This window comes from Xyrauchen texanus, chromosome 13, assembly GCF_025860055.1.
Source record: "Xyrauchen texanus isolate HMW12.3.18 chromosome 13, RBS_HiC_50CHRs, whole genome shotgun sequence".
NCBI classification, from domain to species: Eukaryota; Metazoa; Chordata; class Actinopteri; order Cypriniformes; family Catostomidae; genus Xyrauchen; species Xyrauchen texanus.
The window spans coordinates 44,558,997-44,584,879 of NC_068288.1; the positions used below are offsets into that span (position 1 = coordinate 44,558,997).

The 25,883-nt window shown below is 39.4% G+C and overlaps 1 protein-coding gene across 1 annotated transcript in view; it reads right to left on the reverse strand.

Annotated features, from left to right (window-relative positions):
• Positions 1–1,276: 1,276 nt before the first annotated feature.
• LOC127653910 (solute carrier family 12 member 5-like) overlaps positions 1,277–25,883 on the reverse strand; it is a 190,496-nt gene continuing 165,889 nt past the window's right edge. The window contains exons 13-26 of the mRNA XM_052140760.1: positions 24,804–24,922; positions 22,180–22,278; positions 21,956–22,075; positions 21,562–21,666; positions 19,017–19,185; positions 16,493–16,688; positions 13,931–14,100; positions 12,932–13,063; positions 12,285–12,392; positions 12,079–12,198; positions 11,573–11,790; positions 9,786–9,800; positions 9,564–9,697; positions 1,277–7,524 (exon numbers count right to left, since the gene is read on the reverse strand). Of these exons, the coding sequence (XP_051996720.1) occupies positions 7,433–7,524; positions 9,564–9,697; positions 9,786–9,800; positions 11,573–11,790; positions 12,079–12,198; positions 12,285–12,392; positions 12,932–13,063; positions 13,931–14,100; positions 16,493–16,688; positions 19,017–19,185; positions 21,562–21,666; positions 21,956–22,075; positions 22,180–22,278; positions 24,804–24,922 (1,797 nt within the window). The 3' untranslated portion in view covers positions 1,277–7,432. The remainder of the gene's footprint in view (positions 7,525–9,563; positions 9,698–9,785; positions 9,801–11,572; positions 11,791–12,078; positions 12,199–12,284; positions 12,393–12,931; positions 13,064–13,930; positions 14,101–16,492; positions 16,689–19,016; positions 19,186–21,561; positions 21,667–21,955; positions 22,076–22,179; positions 22,279–24,803; positions 24,923–25,883) is intronic.

Here is a 25,883-nt window from a genome sequence, read left to right on the forward strand (position 1 = left end):
TGTTGACATGTAGCATAGCAACGCGGCTCATCCAGTCAGAGTTAGCCTAACTGTAGGCATATTTTTGTTGACATGTAGCATAGCAACGCGGCTCATCCAGTCAGAATTAGCCTAACTGTAGGCATATATTTGTTGTCATGTAGAATAGCAATGTGGCTCATCCAATCAGAATTAGCCTAACTGTAGGCATATTTTTGTTGTCATGTAGCATAGCAATGTGGCTCATCCAGTCAGAGTTAGCCTAACTTTAGGCATATATTTGTTGTCATGTAGCATAGCAACGTGGCTCATCCAATCAGAATTAGCCTAACTGCAGGCTGTTTTTCGTTGCCATGCAGCATAGCAACGCTTCTCATCCAATCATAATTAGCCAAACTGCAGGCTGTTTTTCATTGCCAAGCAGCATAGCAACTCTGCTCATCCAATCAGAATTAGCCTAACTGTAGGCATTTTTTGTTGTCATGTAGCATAGCAACACGGCTCATCCAATCAGAATTAGCCTAACTGCAGGCTGTTTTTCATTGCCATGCAGCATAGCAAGGCTGCTCATCCAATTAGAAAATTTGAGTCAGCATAGCGTTTCCACAGTTTTCCTGAGCCACCACTGGGCGACGCCATGATGATTCTAGACTCCTGTTTTCTGTTTCTGGTCTCGACACGCACTTTAAAAACTATAAAAATGAGCAATCCAGACAGAGAACATCAAGCATTCACATTTTCGTGGAGTAAAAATGTATTTGTGCTGTTGTTGGCTGTCATAACAACTCATGAATTATATCAACATAACTAACCTCGGTCCATCGCTTCATGACATCTACTCACTCAGATGAGGCACTGTCATTAAAAACGTTCATACCGACTCTGTAATGTACCATTACTATACAGCCACATGTTTTTTGACCATTTTTACAAATGTAATACCTTAAACATTAGATTACCGCTAAGAATATACGCCAGTGCGACTGATAACACTGGAAACCAGAAATTTAAAACAGTCGAATCGTGGAACACGTTCAGGAAAAAGGTGGATTTAGCCAGTCCAATTATGTCTGAGCCAGATTGATATACATTTTTTATTTAAGTTATAATTCACTCAAGCAGTTTTTTTTAGTCCTTTTAATTTAATTTGAATGCAAGAGATCTGCCCTAGAATTACAAACAACAATTTTCATTTAAAACTGGACTATTATATATATATATATATATATATATATATATATATATATATATATATATATATATATATATATATATATATATATATAAATTAACCATTCACATTCCAGTTCTAGAAGATCAGTTAACATAGCTGCCAGTTTGTACATTTAAGGCATGAGTAAAACACTGGTGTAAATAATAATAATTTTACTGTGAGGCTGCGAAACATAATATACCCTCAAGCTTCTTTTTTTAATTCATTAGAATGACACTTCAATAAAGACATATCCACGTTAACATAAATATACTTTGGTAATCAGTTCTTTAGATAAATTAACTCTGTAATCATAACAATAAAAGACAAATTTTATTTTTCTTGGCTAAACTAACTATAGTAAAACTAGACCCCTTTAACAATCAATATTCATTCACACTAATATACTTATTGATCCCAAACATTTTTTTGTATACAATATACACCAAACATCTTGTAAAAATAACACATTTACAATTTAAATAACTTAATTAACTTAACATATACATATATATATACACCGATCAGCCACTACATTAAAACCACTTGCCTAATATTGTGTAGGTCCCCCTCGTGCCACCAACATTTTGTTGTTGCCCGACAGGCTGGTTTGAGTATTTCTGTAACTGCTGATCTCCTGGGATTTTCATGCAGAACAGTCTCTAGAATTTTCTCAGAATGGTGTCAAAAACAAAAAACATCCAGTTAGTGTCAGTTCTGTGGATGGAAACGCCTTGTTGATGAGAGAGATCAACAGAGAATGGCCAGACTGGTTCAAACTGGCAAAGTCTACAGTAACTCAGATAACCACTCTGTACAATTGTGGTGAGAAGAAAATCATCTCAGAAGCGGGTTGGCGCTGTTTTGGCAGCACGAGGGGGACCTACACAATATTAGGCGGGTGGTTTTAATGTTGTGGCTGATCGGTGTATGTATAGCTATATATATCAAATTAGATTCTTCAGGAAAATGTGCATGCGTTGAACAGGACAACAGACCTGAGTCCTGGCTCTATTTGAACGGTTTCATATGGATTATTTGCATTTCAACATATGGACTCACAAGAGCTAGCAGACATACTGCAGTTGCAGTTTGCATGTTCAGCGCTCATGCATGCAGTCATACTGGAATGTTTCACAAAACAAATACTAGCCTTCAGAGCTTGAAGTAACCCGAGAAGTCTAAGTAAGGGGCTAGCTTAATACAATGAATAGTGTCAAAATGAAGTGAGATTCCCATTTTTTAATGTTTAATGTGTGTGGGGTCAGTTTCAGTGGGTGACAAACTTCAAAGCTAAAGTAAACTTTAGAGCCCTTTTGGTTTCAAAAGGTGTCTATTCCAAAGAGAACGCATCGATATTCTTTGACGAAGGAAAACGGAACCCTTGATTTCTCTTCTTGCTACACATGAGCCAGGTTTTATCATGTAATGTTGAATAAAGGAAAAGATAACACTGTGAAAGTACTCTCTCCACTGTCAGTTTTAATAGAGCCAAGACCAGCAGTGGAAGCGCTTGTTTAGTCATTAAACAATATTTATAAGATCATATTTATACAGTGATCACATTTCAATACAGTGCTTGTAGGTTTGGAATCGTGGAATGATGTATGGTGAAAAGAGGGGTAGGGTAATGTAAAGGAAATGTCACCACATCAATTCAGTGATTTGTATTAGAAATATATCTTTTTTTTACATTTACATACTCTTTTAGTCAGTTTCATTAGATTAAAATAAATGCAAGAAGTTCATGCCAAATAAACAGTAAACACACATTTTAACAGCATAATAAATGTAATATGTTCAGGTAGTATGTCACTACAGCGAACAAATGTGTCCAGTCTGCAAACTCGCCGTGCTAACGAAGCCGAACGGATGCTCCTCTAAATGACTGCAGTACACACTTCTGCCACTAGAGGTGTCGGCGCTGAAATTATCTGGCATGCTCAGGACTCTGGCAACTCAATCCTCACTTGTCACCATGGACGTTAAGAACGTTAACTCTGAATAAAGTGCATTTCTATCTCAGCCACCATAGAACAGATGTGATGCACACTTCTCTAGCATACTAATCACGCTGATGAACCACATGATCCAGGACTATTCTAAGAGAAGCAGACTCGTGGGCAAACTAACAACTAAAAATGCCAATTGAAATACTCTATTCGTACCATTTCCCAAAACCAATATTGCACATTATCGTTGGAAAAAAAAAAAGAGTTCGTAGGCCCCTTTTTTTCTGTGTATGAAAAGCATTCTTTCAAAAACACAACAGGGAACAACTCTGTAGTTACAGCGTCTCGAGAGCGATATTATATACAAAGCCAAAAAATGCCGCCTACGATTTGCATCACACACCGATATACCGCTAATCTAATTAACATGATCTATGAGTACCAAAACACTACACATAAGAATGCTATACATACACATATTTTTTCCTTGATACCCCTGGGCAGGTATTTAGTCGTTTTGCAACAGCTAAAAAATAAATAAAAAAATCGGCAAGTGGAAACAGTCGGAAAATCAGCCTAGACGTTTCACCGGGAACTGCCCTTTACATCTTTTAGCACATTATGTAAATCTAAAACAAATTCTCCAACATACACCATGCAGACGGTAGTAAAACGATACATATTTTACGTGTTCTAAAATATGTGAGCACATCTAAAAAACGAACTAATCTTGGTTTGTTCTCATAATATCATCAGAGGCTCCGTCTATGCAGGCAGTACTTTATTAAAAAGCATTGTGATTCAATGCATGGTCGCGTTTTATTCCTATTCAGTACACGGAAAGTGAACGTTGTTGCTGTTAGCCGAAATTTCGGCTAGAAACTATAAATATATACTAAATAAATAAAACATGATAAGCTGATTATGCAAGGCTGAAGTCTCCAAAACTGGCTGTTTTTGATGCAAACTCTTGTTCATATTTGTGTTCGCAGTGTCAACCCCTCCCCGTGATTACCTTGTAAATAGGTTTAAATATATGTTTTCTTTCGCCCTATGTACACGCACAATCCGTATCAATCTATTCATACACTAGCAGCAGCATTCATGTTATGAGAGGTTTAAAACTTAAGACAACTTTTGGAATACATCTGTAATTTCTGTAAACTATATACTTTCACGTTACGTATATTTAAATATTTAAGTATGACTATGTATGTATATAATATACGGTATTTCTTGGTATTTCTGTGTACAATTTATGGTAAAATGAAACTGTATAAAATAGCCTATATCTCTACAAAAATAATGCATATAATTTATATGATTTCCCAATTTTACATATTAAGTTTTCAAAAATACATTTTCTAACCTAAACTCTAAATTTGATCTAGTTTTTAGCCAAATGGAAAGCTAAAGAAGAATTTTGCATCTGTATTATAATATAATTGTATAATTTGGCTAATGTGTTAGAGTCGCACTGCATAGAGTTTCGATTTATGGGTGTTTTTCAGTCATTATCAAATCTATCTGACCCTTGGTTCTTTAGTTTCATAACTGCTCAATCTTTTGCCGCATTCACAATGTGTTGAAATTACCGTAATTACGAAATGACAACTCTGATATTCTACTACAAATAATTTGTTTCTATAGCAATGCCCATTATGCCAAAATGCATCCAAAAGCAGCTTTGTTGACAATGACAGCAAAATACCATATTCCTATGTAGCAAAATATTAACATAATTGTTACGCATAATGACATTAAGCAGAGGTTGCTACCTAACTTTTACTGCTGATCAAAAGAGAAGTTGGCACTATCGTAACTTATAATTAAGGCCACATCTACACTAGTACATTTTCATTTGAAAACCCTCTTCGAAAACACTTTACTACAGTTACTGTACTACTGTCTTTGTAAAACGATGACGTTGGGAAACCGAGCACTGATTCATTTAGCTGTTTACGTGTCTCATGAACACAAATTTAGAAAATACACTCCATTAACTTATACTTTAGAAAACAATGACACTAGAAAACTGAAAACAGTTTTCAAACGAAGCGGATTAGTAAAGATATGGCCTAAGACTTCGACAAAGACGTGAGGAGTTTTCACAAGTGAGAACTTCCAATAATTTCGACCTGGACGCAGCAAATTATTTTATTTCTCTGTTTAAAGTGACTATGGCATCAATACGTCAACTCGATTGACACAAATTCACATTTTCATTCATATGGCACGAGTGAAATCTACGTTTGGCGATACAATCAGATACCATAATATTTTATATAGCTCTGTGACTCTAGCAAACACATTTCTGGCATATCCCACCACGGATAATATAGATTTTGCCTATGATATAGATCATTTATATAGATTTATCGGTAAATGCAACGAACAGAGGGTTTCTTTTTGCAAAATGGCAAAAAAATGGGTATCTTCCATATGCTCAAGACTGCAACTCGCTCATTCACTCGCTCACACAAACACGCACGCACATGTTCATTTAATGAATCCATCAACTCAGTAAATCATTTGTTACACAGTGGCTGTCAGTGCAGGTTGAGTGCTTGGATGGGAAGGGGAAGTTTGTTACCGTAAAGTACACTTCAAGCCACCATACCGAGAAGCCTGTAGCCACCCAAAAGACCCTGACCCTGTAAGACAACAGCGTTTTTGCACCATAAGCTTCGGTTATTTCACAATAAAAATACTACATCAATGTTTAATAATACCTTATACACTATTTACACCACTTCGGAGTGGCAGAGTAATTTTTTTTTTTTCCGGGCTCAGTTACACTGATAGACAACTATTGTTTGATGTTTTGCTTTCATACAGTAAGGCGCATACCCTGCCAAACTTATTTTTTGGCACATGTCTTGACTACAGTTGGCAGGGAGATAGCTAACCACTTGAAAACGAAGAGAAACAAAGGTTGATGATTAAGGACTTTGTGCGGAAATATACAGTATGTAAACACATAAATCCATCTTAAAGTCAACATGAAATGGCATTCGCAACCCATTTTACTTCCATAACGTGACACATATCTGAAACAGGATTTTCAACGTGAATGGAGGGGATTGGTGATGTCAGCAGAAAAGGAAAGTAATTTCCGGCAAATCAAGTTGTTGTGATGAACGATTAAGAATAACGTGCACTATTGGGGGCCTAGGTAGCTCAGCGAGTAAAGACGATGACTACCACCCCTGGAGTTCGCGAGTTTGAATCCCAGGGTGTGCTGAGTGACTCCAGCCAGGTCTCCTAAGCAACCAAATTGGCCCAGTTGCTAGGGAGGGTAGAGTCATATGGGGTAACCTCCTCGTGGTCACCATAATGTGGTTCAGTCTTGGTGGGGCGCGTGATGAGTTGTGTGTGGATGCCGCGGTGGATGGAGTGAAGCCTCCACATGTCTCCGCAGTAATGCGCTCAACAAAACACGTGATCAAATGCCCGGGTTAACGGTCTCAGACGCGGAGGCAACTGAGATTCGTCCTTCACCACCCCAATTGAGGCGAGTCACTGTGCCACAACGAGGACTTAGGGGTCATTGGGAATTGGGCATTCCAAATTGGGGAGAAAACAAAGAACATGCACTGATGAATCTTTCTCAATAAGACCAGAAATGTGTATTTAGAAAGTAAATGGGTTCAATTTTGATTTCATGTTGACTAAAATGTATTCACGCTTGTTTTTTCAGTAAACAAACACAATAATAAAAAAAAATCTTTTCACAATTTCAAAACGATTGATGAATTTCCACTGGAGTTTAAACCTTGAAAATCTTTTCACAAGTTACGGAGACAAGATTTTGAGGTCCATTTCTACCAGAGCAGAAATGTTCTGCAGCATTCGTTTGCCATAGTCGTGAACGTCGAATCCATCTTTGTTGACCCAAGAATGCGATGTTCTGCATCTTCTTCCTCAAACCAAAGAACATTAAAACAAACCAATCAAACCAAACGACCCACTTCTCCTGATTTGGTTGAGAACGGTAGTGAACATGGAGGAAAGCTACAGCAAGGGGGCATTGACAAATACCCACTGACATCAACAGTGCATCATCGTAGAACAGTAAAATGTGGACTACTAGTCCACAAACTAGAAATGAGAGAGCAATGTTTGGCCGATGGGGATGTGTCTCAGTAGGGTTTATGTTGACCGAAGGGTGATATTGCTTGGGCGACACTATGGAGTTTATTGGGAGTTGGGGAGGTTGTAGGTGCTGACAGGTGAGAGGCAGTTGGGGAAGGGGGACAAATGTGGTCGGTCAACGTAGGTTAGAGTTTTAAGAGTAGATGGTGATGACCTCGCGGCCTCCTCCACGGACAAGAAGGACCCGGTTTAGACCTTCGGTTAAAACCTCTAGGAATTCCATGTCTGATTGATGGTGAGTCAAGGAAGGAGTGGTGACAACATTTGAAAAGATATGCAACTACCCCCACGCACACTTACATTCGCTGGTCTTGACTTCATGAACATTGAATGACTGTCTGATGGATACTTGACACAAAAATGGCTAAAGTTTACTCTCAATCGTCAATCTAGTTGGCTGGATTATTGGTTTGCAGGATGACAAAGTCATGCTTACATGTTCCTACACTGCTACAAAGAGCTTTGTGGCAAGTACATGATATGATGGAGTACAATTGTAAAAGGGAGACTGGGGCTAGTTGTCACACCTTTTACTCTGCAGAATATTCCTCTAAATAGGTTTATTTTTTAAAGTCAATTTCTGCAACGCCACATACCTTGAAGCCTAGGGCACAAAAAAAGCGATTAATGCTATTGCCCAGAAAAAAGATAAAGTAAAATTGCGGGGCATGTTGTCACACTATATGGGGCAGGTTGTCACAACGGAACTTGCCACTAAACCATTGGCGCTAGCAACCTAGTCTCTTAAAATGAACGTTACTATAACAACATTTTTGCAAACTGACTTTTACGTGCTGCGTTCTATGTTTCGCTGCAGTTTCCTGGTGAAATGAACACCATGTACACAGGTGCCGTAACATCTGTGCGTTTCATTTACATTCACACAAATCACGACTACAATGGCTGATTATGACTTTATAAACACATATTTTTTGCTGTATTACTCACACACTTATGTTATAATATCAAAACACTTCTACTATAACGCATCATTTGAGACTTAAGATTCGGAAGTGGTTCAAGCCCAGCCAAGCTGACACGTTAGATGAAAGTGTCATAGAAGTGACATAAAATTATGTGGTTTCTTCAGAAAATTTGCTTTTCATGCTGCATTTTTAGTACACTATTGGTAAAGTTTAGGTTAAAGGTTTAGGTTAGGAGGTATGTTTTATCTCTATCTAAAACCTCATCTCAATGCGACACAATTTCTCTCGCTTTTGATGCCCCCTGCTGGACAGTTTACTGGGAAACTGCAGCAAAATGTGTAATAAGGTGCATAATTTTGTGAAAGTTACAACAGACACGTAAAGTTCATGAGATCAGAATGGGTGCAGGTGTCTTGTGAACATTGTGGGGTGAAGGGGTAACATGTCCCCACCATCACAACCACCAAAATAAAATCTACACCTGCATTAAGCAGTTTATAATTGGCAAAAACAATTATGAAGAATAAAATGATTCATGAATCACAAAAATGGAAAAGTTAACATAAAAAATATAAAAAAAACATTGTATATGAAATTGTACACATTTATGACGTTTTAAACACATGGGATAACCAGCCCTGATTAAAAAAATTGTGACAACATGCCCCAACCTCACTTTTATAAAATAGCTTTGTTCTACAAACACATTTAAGCCAGTATAATTCTGCTTAAGTTGACACTTCAGGCTGGATGTACCCCAGTGTGGTTTGATTGTGTTCACTGTTTACCCAAGAGGTATAAAATAATTATTATAATCGAAGAGGGCGATGAATTAGGGGTTTCAAACCAACATACAAAATGTCTGCTAGAGAAAACACACATTTGAGTACTTTCAATTATTTTGTACTTTTGACTCCAAATCTTATCGTTACTAAGATTTAGCCTTTGTGACAACTTCCCCATGTGACAACTAGCTATAATGCTTTGAATTATGCCCACCAATAACTGGTACTTACTACTTTTGAACAGACAGATATTTTGACCACAAAATACATACACATTTTACCTATTATTTTTAATTTTTCACTCTGGCCTATTATTACAGTTTCTTCCACTCTGATTTACTAATTTTTTAAACATCAAATAAAAATATGAACTGAGATTGGTCAATGACGACCAGTCAATCAGATCTCTTATGGTCTAAGTGGGCAGTTCTTGTCCACAATAAGCTGCAATGTGGACCAGACGTTATGCTGATAGTCTGGCTGCTCAAGACTAGCATACTAAAAACACAATCAGACAAACTTAATATTATCACAAAATATTATCATAGGATACAGTTCTCGTCACCAGTTCTGTTTTTAGGTGGTCCGGGCATGTTGAGCAGAACTAGTTTGGCCTCCTGTGATTTCTTAACGATAACTTCATTCAGTCTGAGCGCAGTGTGCATGCGCCTCACATTGAACTGGTTTCTGAAAGCAAAATTATCAACAATTAGTGAATCAACATTGCACTGTGTGTGTTTTTGTGAATGGGTGTCGAGCAGAACTCTATACTTACAGATTTTCCCACTCTCTGTGGCATATTAAAAGAAAGAAAGACAAGGGTAAAGAGCACAAGAAACAAAAATAATTTGTCATTTATAATAATAATAATAATAATAAGTCAAATTCAAACAATTGTAGAGGAGAAACAATAAATACAGTAGATCGTAAATCTGAACAAGTAGTGGTGGTGGCGTAGTGGGCTATAGCACATAACTGTTAATCAGAAGGTCGCTGGTTCGATCCCCACAGCCACCACCATTGTGTCCTTGAGCACTTAACTCCAGGTTGCTCTGGGGGGATTGTCCCTTTAATAAGTGCACTGTAAGTCGCTTTGGTTAAAAGCATCTTCCAAATGCATAAATGTAAATGTAGTCATTCTCACACTAGAGGGTTTGGTGCACCCCATGGTTAATGCATTCTGTACATGCACTGCTATTGATTACTTACATTTTGCATTGTTATTTGATAATAGTTTGGAAGACCAAATAAATACAATTCACAAAATCTTGTGAACGAGGCGACAGGGACAGACCGAAGGGGAGGACCTTGTACAGATATGCCCGGCCCTCTAAGGCAAACCGAAGGAACGGTCTGTGTCGGGACAAAATCGAGACATGAAAGTTCGCGTCCTTCAGGTCTATCGCCTATAACGTACCTGCGGTTGGGGCCTCGTGGCAGACGGAAAGCGTCAACTTTCTGCGGGAGGCGCTATGCTGAGTCCGAGCCATCCAATGTCTGTAGGCAGCCCAGGCAAGCTTGGCCACCACACCCGAAGGTGGGAGCCCCGCTAAGTCCTCCACATCCGACTGTAGCAGCCCACTTTCCAATGCTGTGATCGAGAGCTCATCCACCCCCGAGCACCAAATGAGACATTAAGCATCCATATGGAGAGCTGCCTGACCCATCCATGAACTCGACCGGTGGAAACGAGCGTGCTGGGGAATGGGAATTCCGTTGGGATTCACCCGGTGAAAATACTCCCATTAAAGCCCCCAAATCACCCCCAGCGTGAACCGCCAAGGCCTTGTGCATATAAGCAGAAGGACCAGGATGGGGAGCGTCTGGAGTGGCTTTCTTTCCACAAAATCGCAACATTGCCATTCTCTCGTAGTGAGAACATGAGTCACCCACGAATGCTTTCTCAGCGTGACCAAGTGGGCGGCACGCGTCGGCGGCCGGGAGCCCGGAGGAGAGACAACGCGGCGCAGCTGTGGCCGCACCGGAGGTTGAGTTGGCAGGAGTAGCGCCAGCACGTGCAGTGCAAAATGGTTTTAAAAAATGTTTACTGTTGACGCAAGGCTGCATCGGACGCTTCCAGTGTAGACACGTCAAATATATGCTTTTGACATGACGCCCATGTCCGGTGTAGACAAGGTGTAAACCTATGGGATTTTGGGGATGTTTGATAGCCCGCTGTGTGAACTGTAATTCTGATCGGTTAGAAAAGTCATAGCAACCCGAGTCAGAACAGTCTGAAGATCTGTACCAAGATTTGTGAATAGAGCATGAAAACTCTAGGAGCTGCTACAGTCTGAAATTTTGGTCGTAGCTTAGAGATTTTGAAAAAAATCCTTAACCCTGACTGAATAATAACAGTAGGCCAACATAATAAATATACTTAAGAATTTATGTTTGGTATAAATATAACTAGTTTAATTTACCATTAGTTTATTTGCATTACTAAAAATGTTTACATTAAACATGCTTTAGTCATTGTGCAGATAGTAGAATATTTCTCGGTAAAATAAAGACCTAATCCTATCAATAATTCTGAGAACTCCTCGGCCTCTTTGCACTCACGGTTTCATGTTGAAGAGATCTTTGATGGCCTCTGGTGATGTAACTCCGATCGGTTTGGCTTGCTCTCCATCACACTTTGCTTCAGTCCAGGTCATCTGTACGGCCGTGCCGGGGGTCTCAGCATCTGCGGTGGGGGACTGAGGGGTGGCAGGGGTCGGGGGGTTGATACCCTTGTCATGAATCAGCTGTTCCTGTTGTGGGGGGAACACAGGGGCAGACTGAGAGAGAGAGAGACAGGGCAGGACCAGCACATATGGAGAATGCCAGGGCAAAAAGAAAGATATGAACAAAGGATTGAATTTTTATATAAAGTTAAGGGAAGAGAGAGAGAGACTTAGTTAGTGTCTATTACTCTGAAAGACAGCAGAAATGAAGTGATACAAAAAACGTTTACGTTGAAATCGCACCATGTTGCTTTCACTGCAATTTAACAGCAACAACACAAGCAAAGTCCAAACTCATTAACAAAACAAAATAAATAAGATTGCAGACTCCGTGTACTGTACCTCCTCTTCTGGTTTCTCCTCTTTGGCAGCCGGCTCCTCAGTGATGCTCAACTGCGTGGTGACCGCTGTCGGGTTCTTACGACGGATCGACCCACGGGAACTATCAGTGATGCTCTGAATCTGAAGAGAGGAATTATGAAGATTAATACAAATGGAAATAGGGGGGTGTTGTGTCTGATAACTGTTATTTGAAGGAGGAGGGTCACCTCTCGTTCACGCTCAGTCTTGGTGAGGTTGATCTGCTTGAGGATCTGAGAACGCTGCTCCATCATCAGGGTCTTCTCATACGTGTACGCGGAGATATCACTGTCATGCTAATGATGGTAGAGATCCCATATTTATGAATTGCCATATAACATTCATATTTCTTAAAGTGTTAAGAATTTTCCACTCCAAGTCCTCGTAGTGGCGTAGTGATTCGCCTCAATCAGGGTGGCGGAGGACGAACCTCAGCTGCCTCCGCATCTGAGACCATCAACCCACGCATCTTATCACGCGGCTCGTTGAGCTTGTTGGAGACATAGTGCGTGTGGAGGCTTCATCCAAGCTGATTAATCGGTTATCTGACTTCTCCACCACCATCATTATCATTATAGGCAAAATCTACAAACAGTTGACCTCTTCTTTTTGGAGCTTGACGGCCCCTAGTCACCATCCAATTTCATTGTGTCCTTTTAGTTTCCAACTAAGCAAGTTTTGAGGTTTGAGGCAATAAATCATGACAGAATTTTCATTTTTGGGTGAACTATTCCTTTAATGAATTACAGACACTGACTAATAAAAACCCGATCAAGTAAAAACAGTATAGCAGTAGAGTCCTGTATATGTCAAAGACAGAAAATGAACACATTACCATCTCCACCACCTCCACGGCAGCATCTATACGCAGATGATACAGGAAGGTGGTCAGATCTTTCTTCATCTGAATGCTGTTATCATCCATCTGAGCCACAGTGAAGATGCGCATCTTACATTTCCTCCACACCTATATATAAAAAAACAACAATGACAGATTGCTCCATGTGAGCTGGAAAGATCACTATGAAATGGACTACAAAACTGTTGCATCGACACCATTTGACATGAATTTGACACCTTTGGTCATGTGACACATGAGAACCAATGGCACTTTATGGTTTAAAAAGACTTGATATAAAGGACATGAGTTGTGTAGACTATTTTTAAGAGCCATATTTCTATTTTTAGGCATTTTTGAGTTCGATCCCTTCAGTCACCATTCACTTTCAGGATTTGAAAAAGATTGGCCAGGACATTTTAAATAATTCTTTACTTGTACTCCATAGAAAGTTAATAAGGGAATTGAAAATAATTTAATATTTTTTCTTTTCCCATTTTCTCCCAATTTGGAATGCCCAATTCCCACTACTTTAGTAGGTCCTCTATGTGGTGTTGGCGTGGTTACTCACTTCAATCCGGATGGCGGAGGACAAGTCTCAGTTGCCTCCGCTTCTGAGACCATCAATCCCCGTATCTTATCACGTGACTCGTTGTGTAAGACACCGTGGAGACTCGCAGCATGTGGAGGCTCATGCTACTCTCCATGATCCACACACAACTCACCACACGACCCATTGAGAGCGACAACCACTAATCGTGACAACGAGGAGTTTACCCCATGTGACTCCCTAGCAACCGGGCCAATTTGGTTGCTTACGAGACCTGGCTGGAGTCACTCAGCACGCCCTGGATTCGAACTCGCGACTCCTGGTGTGATAGTCAGTGTCAATACTCGCTGAGCTACCCAGACCCCCAAGATGAAATTACTATTATTGTTATTTTAACACATACATCAATGGGCTTCTGAGTCTTACAAACCGGTTAAAGAACGTACCTTGTGCTGGCGCAGGAGGAATGGTAGCAGCATGAGCATCCCTCCATCATGAACAATCCACCAAACGTCAATGTGACCCTCTGTGAAGCGTTCTCCATTTGATGGGAAGGCCGAGATATTCTTGGTCACCAGCAGGGCTTTACTGGCAGCAGTGGTCTCCCTTACCAGCTCTGAAACAGACAAGAGTTTATTTTTATTAAAGAGTTTATATTTATTTTTACCACCCATCCCTTTCTATCTAAATCTATAGTGTGAGTTTGGGGTGTGGCTACTTGTAGTAAACTGTTCAACCGGAAGAATATGAACGTCCATGGCAGATGAGTTATAGAGCAAATAAAAATTAGCTTTGCAAAAATTCAAAGACTCGCTAAAGACAAAGAAACAGAGAATGGAGTAAAACCAGAGTGAACATTTACAAGGTGGAGGACTTTGAGGGAATTTTTGGGGTTCGATTCATGCACTCAGGTATTGCCACATGAGTTAGCTCATTACTAGTTACCAAGAACTATCCTTCCTCTTGTGCTTGATCCCCCGCACATCAGCTGCTGTTCAATCCAGCGATGTTATCAGACGAGCCGATTGCTCTGCAATGCTTTCTGTCCAGTGTGTTTATGTTATAGTGTTTATTACGACGTTAAACGCTTATCACCTTTTATTAAGCATTGCATATTTGTTCATCGGGATTCAGAAAGTGTGGAAGGGCGTGATGAGTCTGAGGGGTGTTGGCAAAGGTTTTTTGAAAACATCCTTTATTTCTGTAATTCCGTTTGATGCCACTAGTAGTACAGTACTGACATACTTCACCTTTAAATACACCTCTACTATGATGAACATTCAATTTCAAAGTTCAAAGTCATTTTAATATTTTTTCTTGGGGTTAAATTAGTATGACCGGCTTGAAAGTGTAATAAATAAATACATTCTTAAAAAGGAAATGCTGGCATAGGTAGTTTGGAATAATATTTTACTATTATCTATGACTTAAAAAAATAAGCAGTACAACAATTAAAAAAAATGTTGTCCACCAAATCAAAGTCAGGTTTTCATACTGTTGTCATGCTTTAGAACATCATAACAGTGACACTTATCATTGCACACACACACACACACACACACACACACACACACACACACACACACACACACACACACACACACACACACATAAAGATCAAGATCCCCCATTTAGCCTTAACAGACTGTAGGGGTAAGTGCTGTTAGCGAGCACCTATGAAGGCCGGAACGGTACATGAGGGGGTGGGTGGCCAGCACCACGCCCGACCGCCATTGTCTCCCCAGTGGCGATGTTTTACACACCGCACCAGGTACTGAGTCAACCTCAGGGGACCAGTTCAGATAATCGTGACTGGTGTTGACCATGAGCGGGAATCATAGGTTCATAGCGTAGCGCGCTAACCGCTACACTACCGCTCCACGATATATATATACCCTTTTCTCCCAATTTGGAATTAGTATTTCAATCACCTTTTGCCTCATCATTTCTGGAATTTCTTTCGACCTTGGCTTAGCGTGCAAATACATTTTCGCACAATAATACGCAAATAATCAATCAGACAAAGTATCTTTCATTTGTAAAGTATTTAGTTTATTGGAGTGTCCAAAAATAGGCATTACCACACAATTATTCAAATGTAATTTAAATGGAAAAATAACTATTAATTTCCATAACATTACTGTGATATGAATGATCTCATATCGTGAAATTAGCTTTTGGTCATACCGCCCACACGCAATCTCTTTAATAGAGAATCAACACCTGACTAGGAACAGCTTGTAATTAAAATATTCTTCAAACTCATACACTCCATGGCACACAGTTTCTGAAAGTACTCCGGGCTCTGTTCCAAATCAGACAAAATTAAAACCTCGCTCATTTCCGCTCAACACCTGCACTTAAGAAAATGTCACATTTACAAGTAAACAGCTGTACTGCCAAAAGTGAAGCTGCACCTGCTGTGTCTGACTCCTGCAGCGCTTCAGAATTTAGATGCAACAACACATATGATGTAATGATTCAACACAGCTGCCAGAGAGCAAATCAGTTTGTTAAGTCCTCATGCATGGATTTGAAAGGTGTAAATAACTCAAAAAGCCAAATATAATGCTCAAAGTTTGCTCACTTATAGATCAGGAGACTTGGTGGAGCTGAGTCATGTTTAATTATCAACTTTGTCTCTTAAAATTTAAGAGAAATAAAAATAGACACAAATGAGTCAATTGTTGACATTCAGTAAAATACTAGAAATATAAAATGAATGTGGATATATATATGGACATATAGATCATTTGCTCCTGGGAGAATATGATGAGAAATGTTTTAGTTCCTGTTCAGTGTTGGGTAAGTTCCTTAAAAAGTAATCTGTTACAAATGACCAATCATTTCTCTAAATGTAATCAGATTACTTTACAATTACCTCATTGAACTTGTAATTACATTACTAAATACTTTACTTTTAAGTTGCTTTATAAAATATATTCCGCTCGAAATAATGTCTATATTTCCTCGCTCCCACAGGAAGTAACTGTGCTTCTGTCACTCACCAATTAAGTTTCTCCAGCTTTGGTGGTCCTCAGCTTGTTTCCAGTTGCGTGGCCAACTGGCCAATACGGTGTTGTGTTGAAGACCTCCCAACCCACCGGCCTGGACTAGGTGTGAGGTGGCATCCCTCATGTTGGAGGAGATAACCACCTGAGAGAAACCTTTAACCTTCTCCGTCTCCATGAGCTTCCTCAGAGACTGTGAGAAAAGAGACAGAAGACATAGGAGGTAGGCGAGGTGGGAAATGATATCATATCCCAAAATAGTTAATGCAATGCAGTACAAGTGTGATAATCAATGAACGTGCTTCATAACCAAGTAAGCTGCCAAACTAGACAGATAGACCCCACACCTGGATGGACATGTGATCAGGCGAGACACATCACTGTTTACAACTTGTCCCTCAAATACGTCTCCTGTTACTACTCATGTTTGATTTTCAAGATGAGGGTCTACGATTTCATGATGACATACATCAATCATTGTTTTTTGCATGAAAATAAACTCACTTGATTGTGTATCTATCCATTTTTCAAATGTTCTGATCGGACGGTTATTTCCTTTAATGACACTCGTAAGCAGTAAAGTTTAAACTCTTTCTGTAATGCAGCGGTTGATTGACAGGTGAGAGGTGGTGCTTCGCTGCTGTCCAGGATGCATTCAGGACGGATTAACGTTTGTACCACAAATGTGATCTGGTCACATGCATTTTTGACTACCTTCATTTGTGGTTTTTGTGATTCGATCACAAAATGTTTTGCACACAATTTACACCTGTATTTAACGCTGAGCACGTGATAGGATCACTTGAAACGCATCTTTTTACCAGGTGTAAACTGGGTCATATTGGGCATTTTAGTGCATTTAGACCAGTGGTGAATTTAGAACACCTTTGAATTGTTCGCTGTCCTTTTTTGCATATCGCGGCACCGTTTTGTGGTCTGTTCTGCATAATGCGCCGGCTCATTTTTGCTTATCGTGGCCCATTCGGCACATTTTGCGGCCGACCCACGGGCCAGCTCGGTTCTCCCGATGGCCAATCCGCCCCTGATCGGCCCCAAAGTGTGTCGGCCCACCAGGAAAATGCCTGATATGCCAGATTACCAGTCCAGCCCTGACTACTATTGAAGTTTTTAATATTATTAAAATGATTTTCAGAAAATTACACTATAATTGTTTGTATTAACGGTTTTGACCAGGGGCGTAGGAACCATTATAACTGAGGGGGACATGTCCCCCTCATTTTTAAGAATATCTAAATTTGTTGTGCGCGACAACCTAAGCTTATGTCATAGTATACATCTAAACAATTGTATTATTCTTTGACTTTTCCATGTTTTTTGTTTGGCCATTATATTTAAAACAAAAAGATCAGTGACCAGGTCAACATTGTGGACAGAGACTCGACACAAGCTTCTGAAATTGTTCAGGTAAGTCATTAATTAATTATGATCATTCTTTTGTTTAATATGAACATTCTCATTCATACATGGTTTCTACATTTTAGTTGTAGTTAATAAAGTTCTATCATAAAAATGCTGATGTTTCATAAAAGTTCAGCTGATATGCTTTCTTTAAGATGATATCACATATTCTTAAAAACATTAAAAAAAAAAAAATTATTATTGTGAAGAGAGGCTGATGAGAACACCCTGTCTACAAGGGGGCGTCCGTTGACGCGATGCAACGGTTTGAGGCTGTCTACACTGGACGAGTCGACACAAATGTTCTAAAGAGTTTATTTGTGTTGTTGGCAGTATGTGCGTCAGCGCAAAAATGGAACGGGACACCTGTTTACCATTTACCACTACCAGTGGTGCTTGAGACAGATATTGATGAAGTCCTATCTCAAGCATACATCAGACCGACATTTTCAGATGCACAGGAGAAGGGCCGATTTTAGTCATGATCCATAGCAGGTGACTACATTTTGGGCATGTCACTCTATCAGCATCTAAAGAGGACCATGCACGAGCACTATGCACCATCATAAATGGTCTCCCAATGACCTGGAAACGACCAGTGGGCAGACCGAGAACAACGTGGACAAGAGTTATCGAACCCGATTTTGCCACACTCAATTTCGGTCTCTTCACTGCCTGGAAGCGAGCTCAGGACAGAGAGTTGGCAGCGTACAGTGGAAAAGGCAACACTCCATTAGTGGACATAACGACGACGAAACCCGTTTACTGTCAGCGCAACGCGCCGCAACAGAAGCTTCCAGTATAGACGGTATAATTGATTGTAATGGGCTCTATTGCTTTTGTGACGTGCCGCTTGCGTCTGGTGTAGACAGTGTGCTAGAATGTGTCCCCCCCAGTTTTCAGATCATTCCAACTTAATTAAGATAAATATGTCTGAACAATAATAGAAATGGGAAAAGTAGTCCAAATTATTATTTATTTATTTATCTGTCTCAAAACTTGCAATGGACTGATAAAATTCCTCTGTTACTTCAGTTAAGTCCTCTTACTGTCAAAGGGAGACAATTCTTAAATTCTAAATTCATGCCCTAAATGCTGTTACCTGTTCAGCTTGTTGCCCCTGATGGTGGTTGTCCAGGTACGTTCCCTCCAGTGCTGCTCCCACAATGGTCAAACCCTTCCCTGCCTTCAGCTGACTGGTCAGAGACAGAAGACGAGGTTGCTCCACGTTGAGCTCAGTGTCCATACTGACCAGCACTAATATCTGGGGCCTACAGAGAGGAGAGAAGCGACAGGTCTTAAAACAACTCTAATAATTAAAGACAACAAGAGGATGCATGAACTCTAATAGGGCAGGGCTGAACTCCCGGACCATGATGAATTGGACCATCGAAAAACAACTGTTGTTCTAGAGGTGGAGAAAGTTATAATATTTTGATGAAATATTATAATTTTGTTTTATGTTTACATTGATGAAATGAGCAAAATAAGCCACAAAATATTTATTAAGAAAGTAAATATTGCCAATTCAGATTTAATTAGATTTTGTTTTTTAATAATGATTGTACTCTAAATTAAAACTTAGCATAAACATAAAAAGGTGGTCAAAAATAACACTCTCCAAGCACCAATGAGAGCATACAGTAAATGGGCTTTAGTGAGTAAATAATACTTGTAATTTTGCCGCCAGGAACTGCAACCTAATACATGGTTTGAATTGCATTAGCTAGGGGTCTGGGTATCTCAGCGAATATTGACGCTGACTACCACCCCTGGAGTCGCGAGTTTGAATCCAGGGCGTGCTGAGTCACTCCAACTAGGTCTCCTAAGCAACCAAATTGGCCCGGTTGCTAGGGAGGGTAGATTCACGTGGGGTAACTTCCTCGTGGTCACGATTAAGTGGTTCTTGCTATCAGTGGGGTGTGTAGTAAGTTGTGCGTGGATCGCGGAGAGTAAAGATGAGAGTCTCCACGGTGTCATGCACAACGAGCCACATGATAAGATGCGTGGATTGACGGTCTCAGAAGTGGAGGCAACTGAGACTTGTCCCCAGATTGAGGTGAGTAACCGCTCAACCACGAGGACCTACTAAGTAGTGGGAACTGGGCATTCCAAATTCAGGAGAAAAAGGGATAAAGAAAATAAATTATTTCAACTAAAAAAAAAACTATTCAACTAAAAATCCCAGGGGTTGATAAAAGATTTCACCTATTTTCTTTTTACTATATGAAGGTTACATTAAACCTGACTTGGAAACATCAGGCCTTTATCATTTATTTTTGGCATCCATCCATCCAGCCACCCATCCATCCATCCATCCATCCATCCATCCATCCATCAAGCCATCCATCCATCCATCCATCCATCCATCCATCCATCCATCCATCAAGCCATCCATCAAGCCATCCATCCAGCCATCCATCCAGCCATCCATCCATCCATCAAGCCATCCATCAAGCCATCCATCCATCCAGCCACCCATCCAGCCATCCATCCATCCAGCCGCCTATCCATCCATCCATCCATCCATCCATCCATCCATCCATCCGCCTATCCATCCATCCATCCAGCCTCCCAGCCAGCCATCCATCCATCCATCCATCCATCCATCCAGCCACCCAGCCATCCATCCATCCATCCATCCACCCATCCATCCATCCAGCCACCTATCCATCCATCCATCCATCCATCCATCCATCCATCCATCCATCCATCAACATCCATCCATCCATCCATCCATCCATCCAATCCATCCATCCATCCATCCATCCAGCCATCCATCCATCCATCCATCCATCCATCCATCCATCCATCCATCCATCAATCAAGCCATCCATCCAACCATCCATCAATAAATCTAAATATATAGATTTGAAAGTTTTAGCCTTGCCCCAGACTTTCAATATTAAACTATAAAAATCCATAAAAATGTTTACATTACTACGTGTTTAAAACTATGGTATTACAAACAAAGAGTGAGATAAACATAAATTATTTCAATATTTATTGTGAGAAAATTATTAAAATTGACTGACTGCCCTCCACTTGTGACGTCATTTCCACCACACCAAATAATGTTGTCTCTAATAAAAAAATTAAAAAGTCAATAAACTTGTTAACCAAGTGGATAAAAGTGTCAGTGAAGAGCATGCTTGAGAAAAAAGTAAAAAGGTAAATATCACTTTTTATTTATACAATATTTGTATTCTGTGTCATTTCCAATCAAGCTGTAATTTGCTAAATTATTCAAAAAGTGTGAAAATATTATTTAATTCGGTGTATTTAGTGCACATACAATGTTAGCTTTGAAATTAGCTTTAGCAAGACAAAGGAGTCGGCTAGTCATTTCCATCAGCGACAATTTCTCCACAGTATTCTATTAAACACAATGCCGAATTTGAGATGTTCCTGTGATGCATTTACATACACTGTTGGACATTGTAAGCAGACACATTTAAAAAAATAAAATAGTGAGTGTGAAAATGTTTTAAAGAGACTTTACTTTCTAGAATTCCTCCAAGTGCCCCAAGTTGAAGATACACTCATTTATGGTTGCTAAATTCTCTAAATTCCCCTGCCACTGGCTGACATGGTAAAAGTGTTTTGGTACCCTGAGTGTAGGTATTTAAATAAGTATTTACACTCACCTCCAGTTCTTGGTGTGTGGCGGTCCCTCCTCTAACCGCATAAGAGCGAATCGAGCGGCACTGAGCGACAGCCCTCTTATTCCATCACCCCATTCCTTTTCCGCCCTGTCAACACACACAGCTTTTCACACACTCTGACTCCATAATCCTGCCACAAATGTTGGCCCATACTCCTTAATTTCCGCCGACAGTCTGGGGTCAGTGTTCGGCTCGACTTGAGGAGCATTTGAAAGGAAAAGCATTAAACCAATCAAATACTGGAGCAGATTTCCGCTGCTGTTGGCCGGGCGGATTATGAGGGATCTAAAATCCTGACAGGTTAAACGGTGAAAATCAATTCTAGACTATCTTCTCCGACCCCCCCCTCCCATCCGCCGGGTCACAATCCACTTACCCTCTAAACTCGATATACTTGTAGATGCAGCTGGCGATCCCCATGGCAATGATGGCATAGTACCAAGAGCAGATGAACATGAGGGAGAGACACAGACTCATGCCCAGGAATGACAGAGCCCTATCGGAGGAGAGCGAGCAAATGTTAGCAGAGATACAGATATTCAAACACATGTGACAGTAAACCCGCAGTAATCTGCTGGATGTGCTGGTTTCTAAACTCACCAGTGGTAGAACTTGAATCGGGGTCTCCAGTTGGGCGTTCTCAGAAGAGTTTGAACAGCACAGGCCAAATTCACAAACATGTAGCACATGAGAAAAAACCTGCAGAGGATAATGACAGGAAAACAACCGTAACAAATAACAGTCAACAGGCAGATACGGATGCCTTGGTCTGTGTCGCAAATGACATTATGTACGCTTACGCACCAAGACAAAAACACTGTAAGGTCTGTCTATTATACAATATTTTGCATTGTTATCATTAAAATGTATTTGTACTATTATTTCATTTTGTTTACATCAGTTAATTGAATCAAGGCCATTTTTGGGCTTTTCAAATTATTTCTCTGGCTACGTCTACATTAATCCGGATACATTTGAAAACTGCGTTTTCGTTTCAAAACGCTCTCCGTCCACACTAACGTTTTAAGCGTTTTCCAAAAGTTGCTCGTCCACACTGAAACGTATGAAAACGCTTAAATCGTGTCACTGCGCATGCGGAAAATCCCAGCTGTATGTACGGTCTGAAAAGCAATTGTCCTCGTGTTCAGTAGCGGGACACCAATTCCGAGTAAACTTCCTTCGCCTTTGAAGGAATGCAATTTGAAGGTTGTACAAAGTAACATTTATTTTTTAACAACGCTATCAAAGTGAGTATCAGGCACAACAATGCCGCTATAACACGGCCGCCATCTTGATTGTTTTGGTTGGATAGATCACATGACTAAAAATGCGTCATCGTTTTCCAAAGCATCCCTTTTCACAGTCCACACCAAGTGTGTCGCACAAGCCTTCAAAAGTGAAGCCAAAACGTCTTGATCGCCCCCCGGTGACTGGTCCTAGTATAGGTCATAAACCCCGCCTCCCCATGTTATTCAACGGGACGTGAGACCAACTAAACAATTAAATTACACTTCACATATCTTTTTTCCAAAGATAGATTCTGTCATGTACTGTAGTTTCTATCACGTTGATGTTGTTTGTTTTCAAAATAAGTTTGTTTTTAGTTATTTGATGCTATAAAAACGGTGCTGTGACATCATGATTGACAGCTGTGATTGACAGGTTCTCTGAGCGAAGTAGTCACTGAAGCACCAACTGACTTTTTTTCGGGATCTTCGGAGGACTGAGGAGATTGGAGCTTTAAATTTGATATCTAAATTTCTATAATTAATTATTTCACACCGTCATAAGTCAGAAGTCAAAAGTGCAGGGGCGTGTGCTTGCTATTGATTCAGCGAGATTGAGGGCGGGGCCTTGATTTCGCGGCTTTACTTCCTGCTCACTACTGCGCAGGTCTGGTCCCGAAATCGCAACTGCGCAGACTCAAGTCCCAAGATGTCAGCGCCATATCGGGACACGGGCGGCTTCAGTTCTCACCAATGGAAAAGAGCGAAGGGGCATCGGCCATCTTTTTTTACAGTCTATGGTCCACACTACAACGCGAAAACGGCGTTTTCAAATGTATCCACTTTGGAGTACGTTTTCAAAAAGCTCCGTTTTCGCGGACAAAAACGCCGTCTCAGTGTGTACGGAAGGCCAAAACGGAGAGAAAATGATGCGTTTTCAAACGAAAACATATTAGTGTGGACTAGGCCTCAAATGGCCTCGCTGGCGTGATGTTCCCCAACCCTGTCTTATTTACAGTAATAATAATTTAAAAAAAATGTTTCTAGTCTAAATTTTTGTTTTAGTTAACGATAATAATATCCTTAGATGCAATGGCATATTTTTTTACTCAAGTTTTAAAATAACTTGAGTAATTGTAAAAACTGTGCATAAACTAAAAATAACATTTTAATTTGCATTATATTATCAACTGAAATTTAATTAAAATTACATTAAACAGGAATTAACAAGCCACTAAATTACAAAGAACAGAGTTAAACAGCTATATTGAGAAATTAGGTAAATGCATTAACTTCATTAAACAATTAACAAATTAAACATATTTTCATATATTTAAATTGCCTCACTTAATGTGTTAACCTTGCGGGAAAAATGAAAATGAAGCTAAAACCAACATAAACAACTAAATTAAAACTAACATAAAAAAACTGAAGAACTAAAACTAACAATCACAGAGTGAACTACAACCAATTGCAACCAAGGTTATTATCGTTAACAAAAAACAAAAAAACTAAAATTATATTACGAAAATTAAAACTAAAACAACCATAAATGCAAGAAGACAAACACATAGGTAAAAAGTATTTCCTATTAAGATGAGGGGAAAATCACATCAAATACATTCATATTTTTGGTCAATTTAAATGCATATATCTTCTAAAAGTTACTCTTTTACTGCAACTATTAGAACTTGGCAGAGCAATACTGCAGATATTGTTGACTTCTCTATGATGAATTGCTTGTTATGTCCCTCATTTGTAAATCACGTTGAATAAAAGCATCTGCTAAATGATTCAAATGTAAATGTTATTTAATCTCAAAGCTAATGGACAAAAATAAAATTATTATGTATAGGGTCCTAAATATCTAATGCAATAGTGCCTTTGAAATATATGTATCTTGTTTTAAGGATGTTTTTACTGTAAAACAAAAAGACACTGTTTAGATTTGTTGTTTGTCCTGGTTAACTGTGTGTTTATATGTGCTACAGCTCTTACATAGAAAGAATGGGAGCTACTAAATCCAGAGAGGCGATGAGTATTCCACTCTCACAGATACATGCGGTCAGGAGTAATGCCCAGGTGGGCTCCCCGTTTGCTTTTCCATGGCCAAACACCTGTAACACACACATTTGCACAGTTAAAAACAAGAGCAGACAGCACACACATGCACAGCCCACAGATTGCTCGTGGACCATATGCATACTGCACACATAGCAAAGCTGTATAAGACCCCAAATAGAGCACAACAATGCCAGACCACCTTTTGAGCCGCCTTGGTTTTGGAAGTATTTTTCCAACACAATTTCATAAAGTACTTTATTAAAGAGTTCAAAGCAATGAACCAAACCAAACAGCTCCGATGTGAATCCAACATTACAATCTTTAATTTGAAGCATGAGAGAATGAATTACAATACCATGAAGCATTGCAAATAATGCATTTGAATTTGAAACAAAAGGATAAATATAGACCTATTTATTTAAAAGTGTTGATATTAAAAATATTCTAATATATATATATTTAATTGTTTTTCAAAATATTAAGATATATACAAATACGTATACAAGTAGTTTGAGAGCAACTCGATGATGTCATTCACTTTGCATCATGAGAGTGGGCGGTCACCCAGAAAATAATTTTAATATTTACGCATTTTAATTTCATAACAAAGTTCTATCAAATTAAATTACGAAATTTTAAATAAAACAAAATAAAAAAACTAAATATTTTAAGTTTGATTAATATATTTAATTAATAATTATTAGGGCTGTCAATTGATTACAATTTTTAATCGAATTAATTACATGGTGTCCCGATTCATTAATAGCGATTAATCGCATTTAATCGCATATACAAATATTTGCTGAGAAAGCCCCTCATATAACAATAATTCAATACATAATGATGAAATAATTATACATAGTTATCTATAAATATTTAAAAATGATATATATATAAAATCTCCATCAAGTGTTTTGAATGCAAGAATGTAACGCATGTTTGTGTTGTGCTGCTGCTGAAGGGTTGTTTTCTTCACTGTATAAACTGTGTGTTGCTCATACAGCTGGAGTTTCA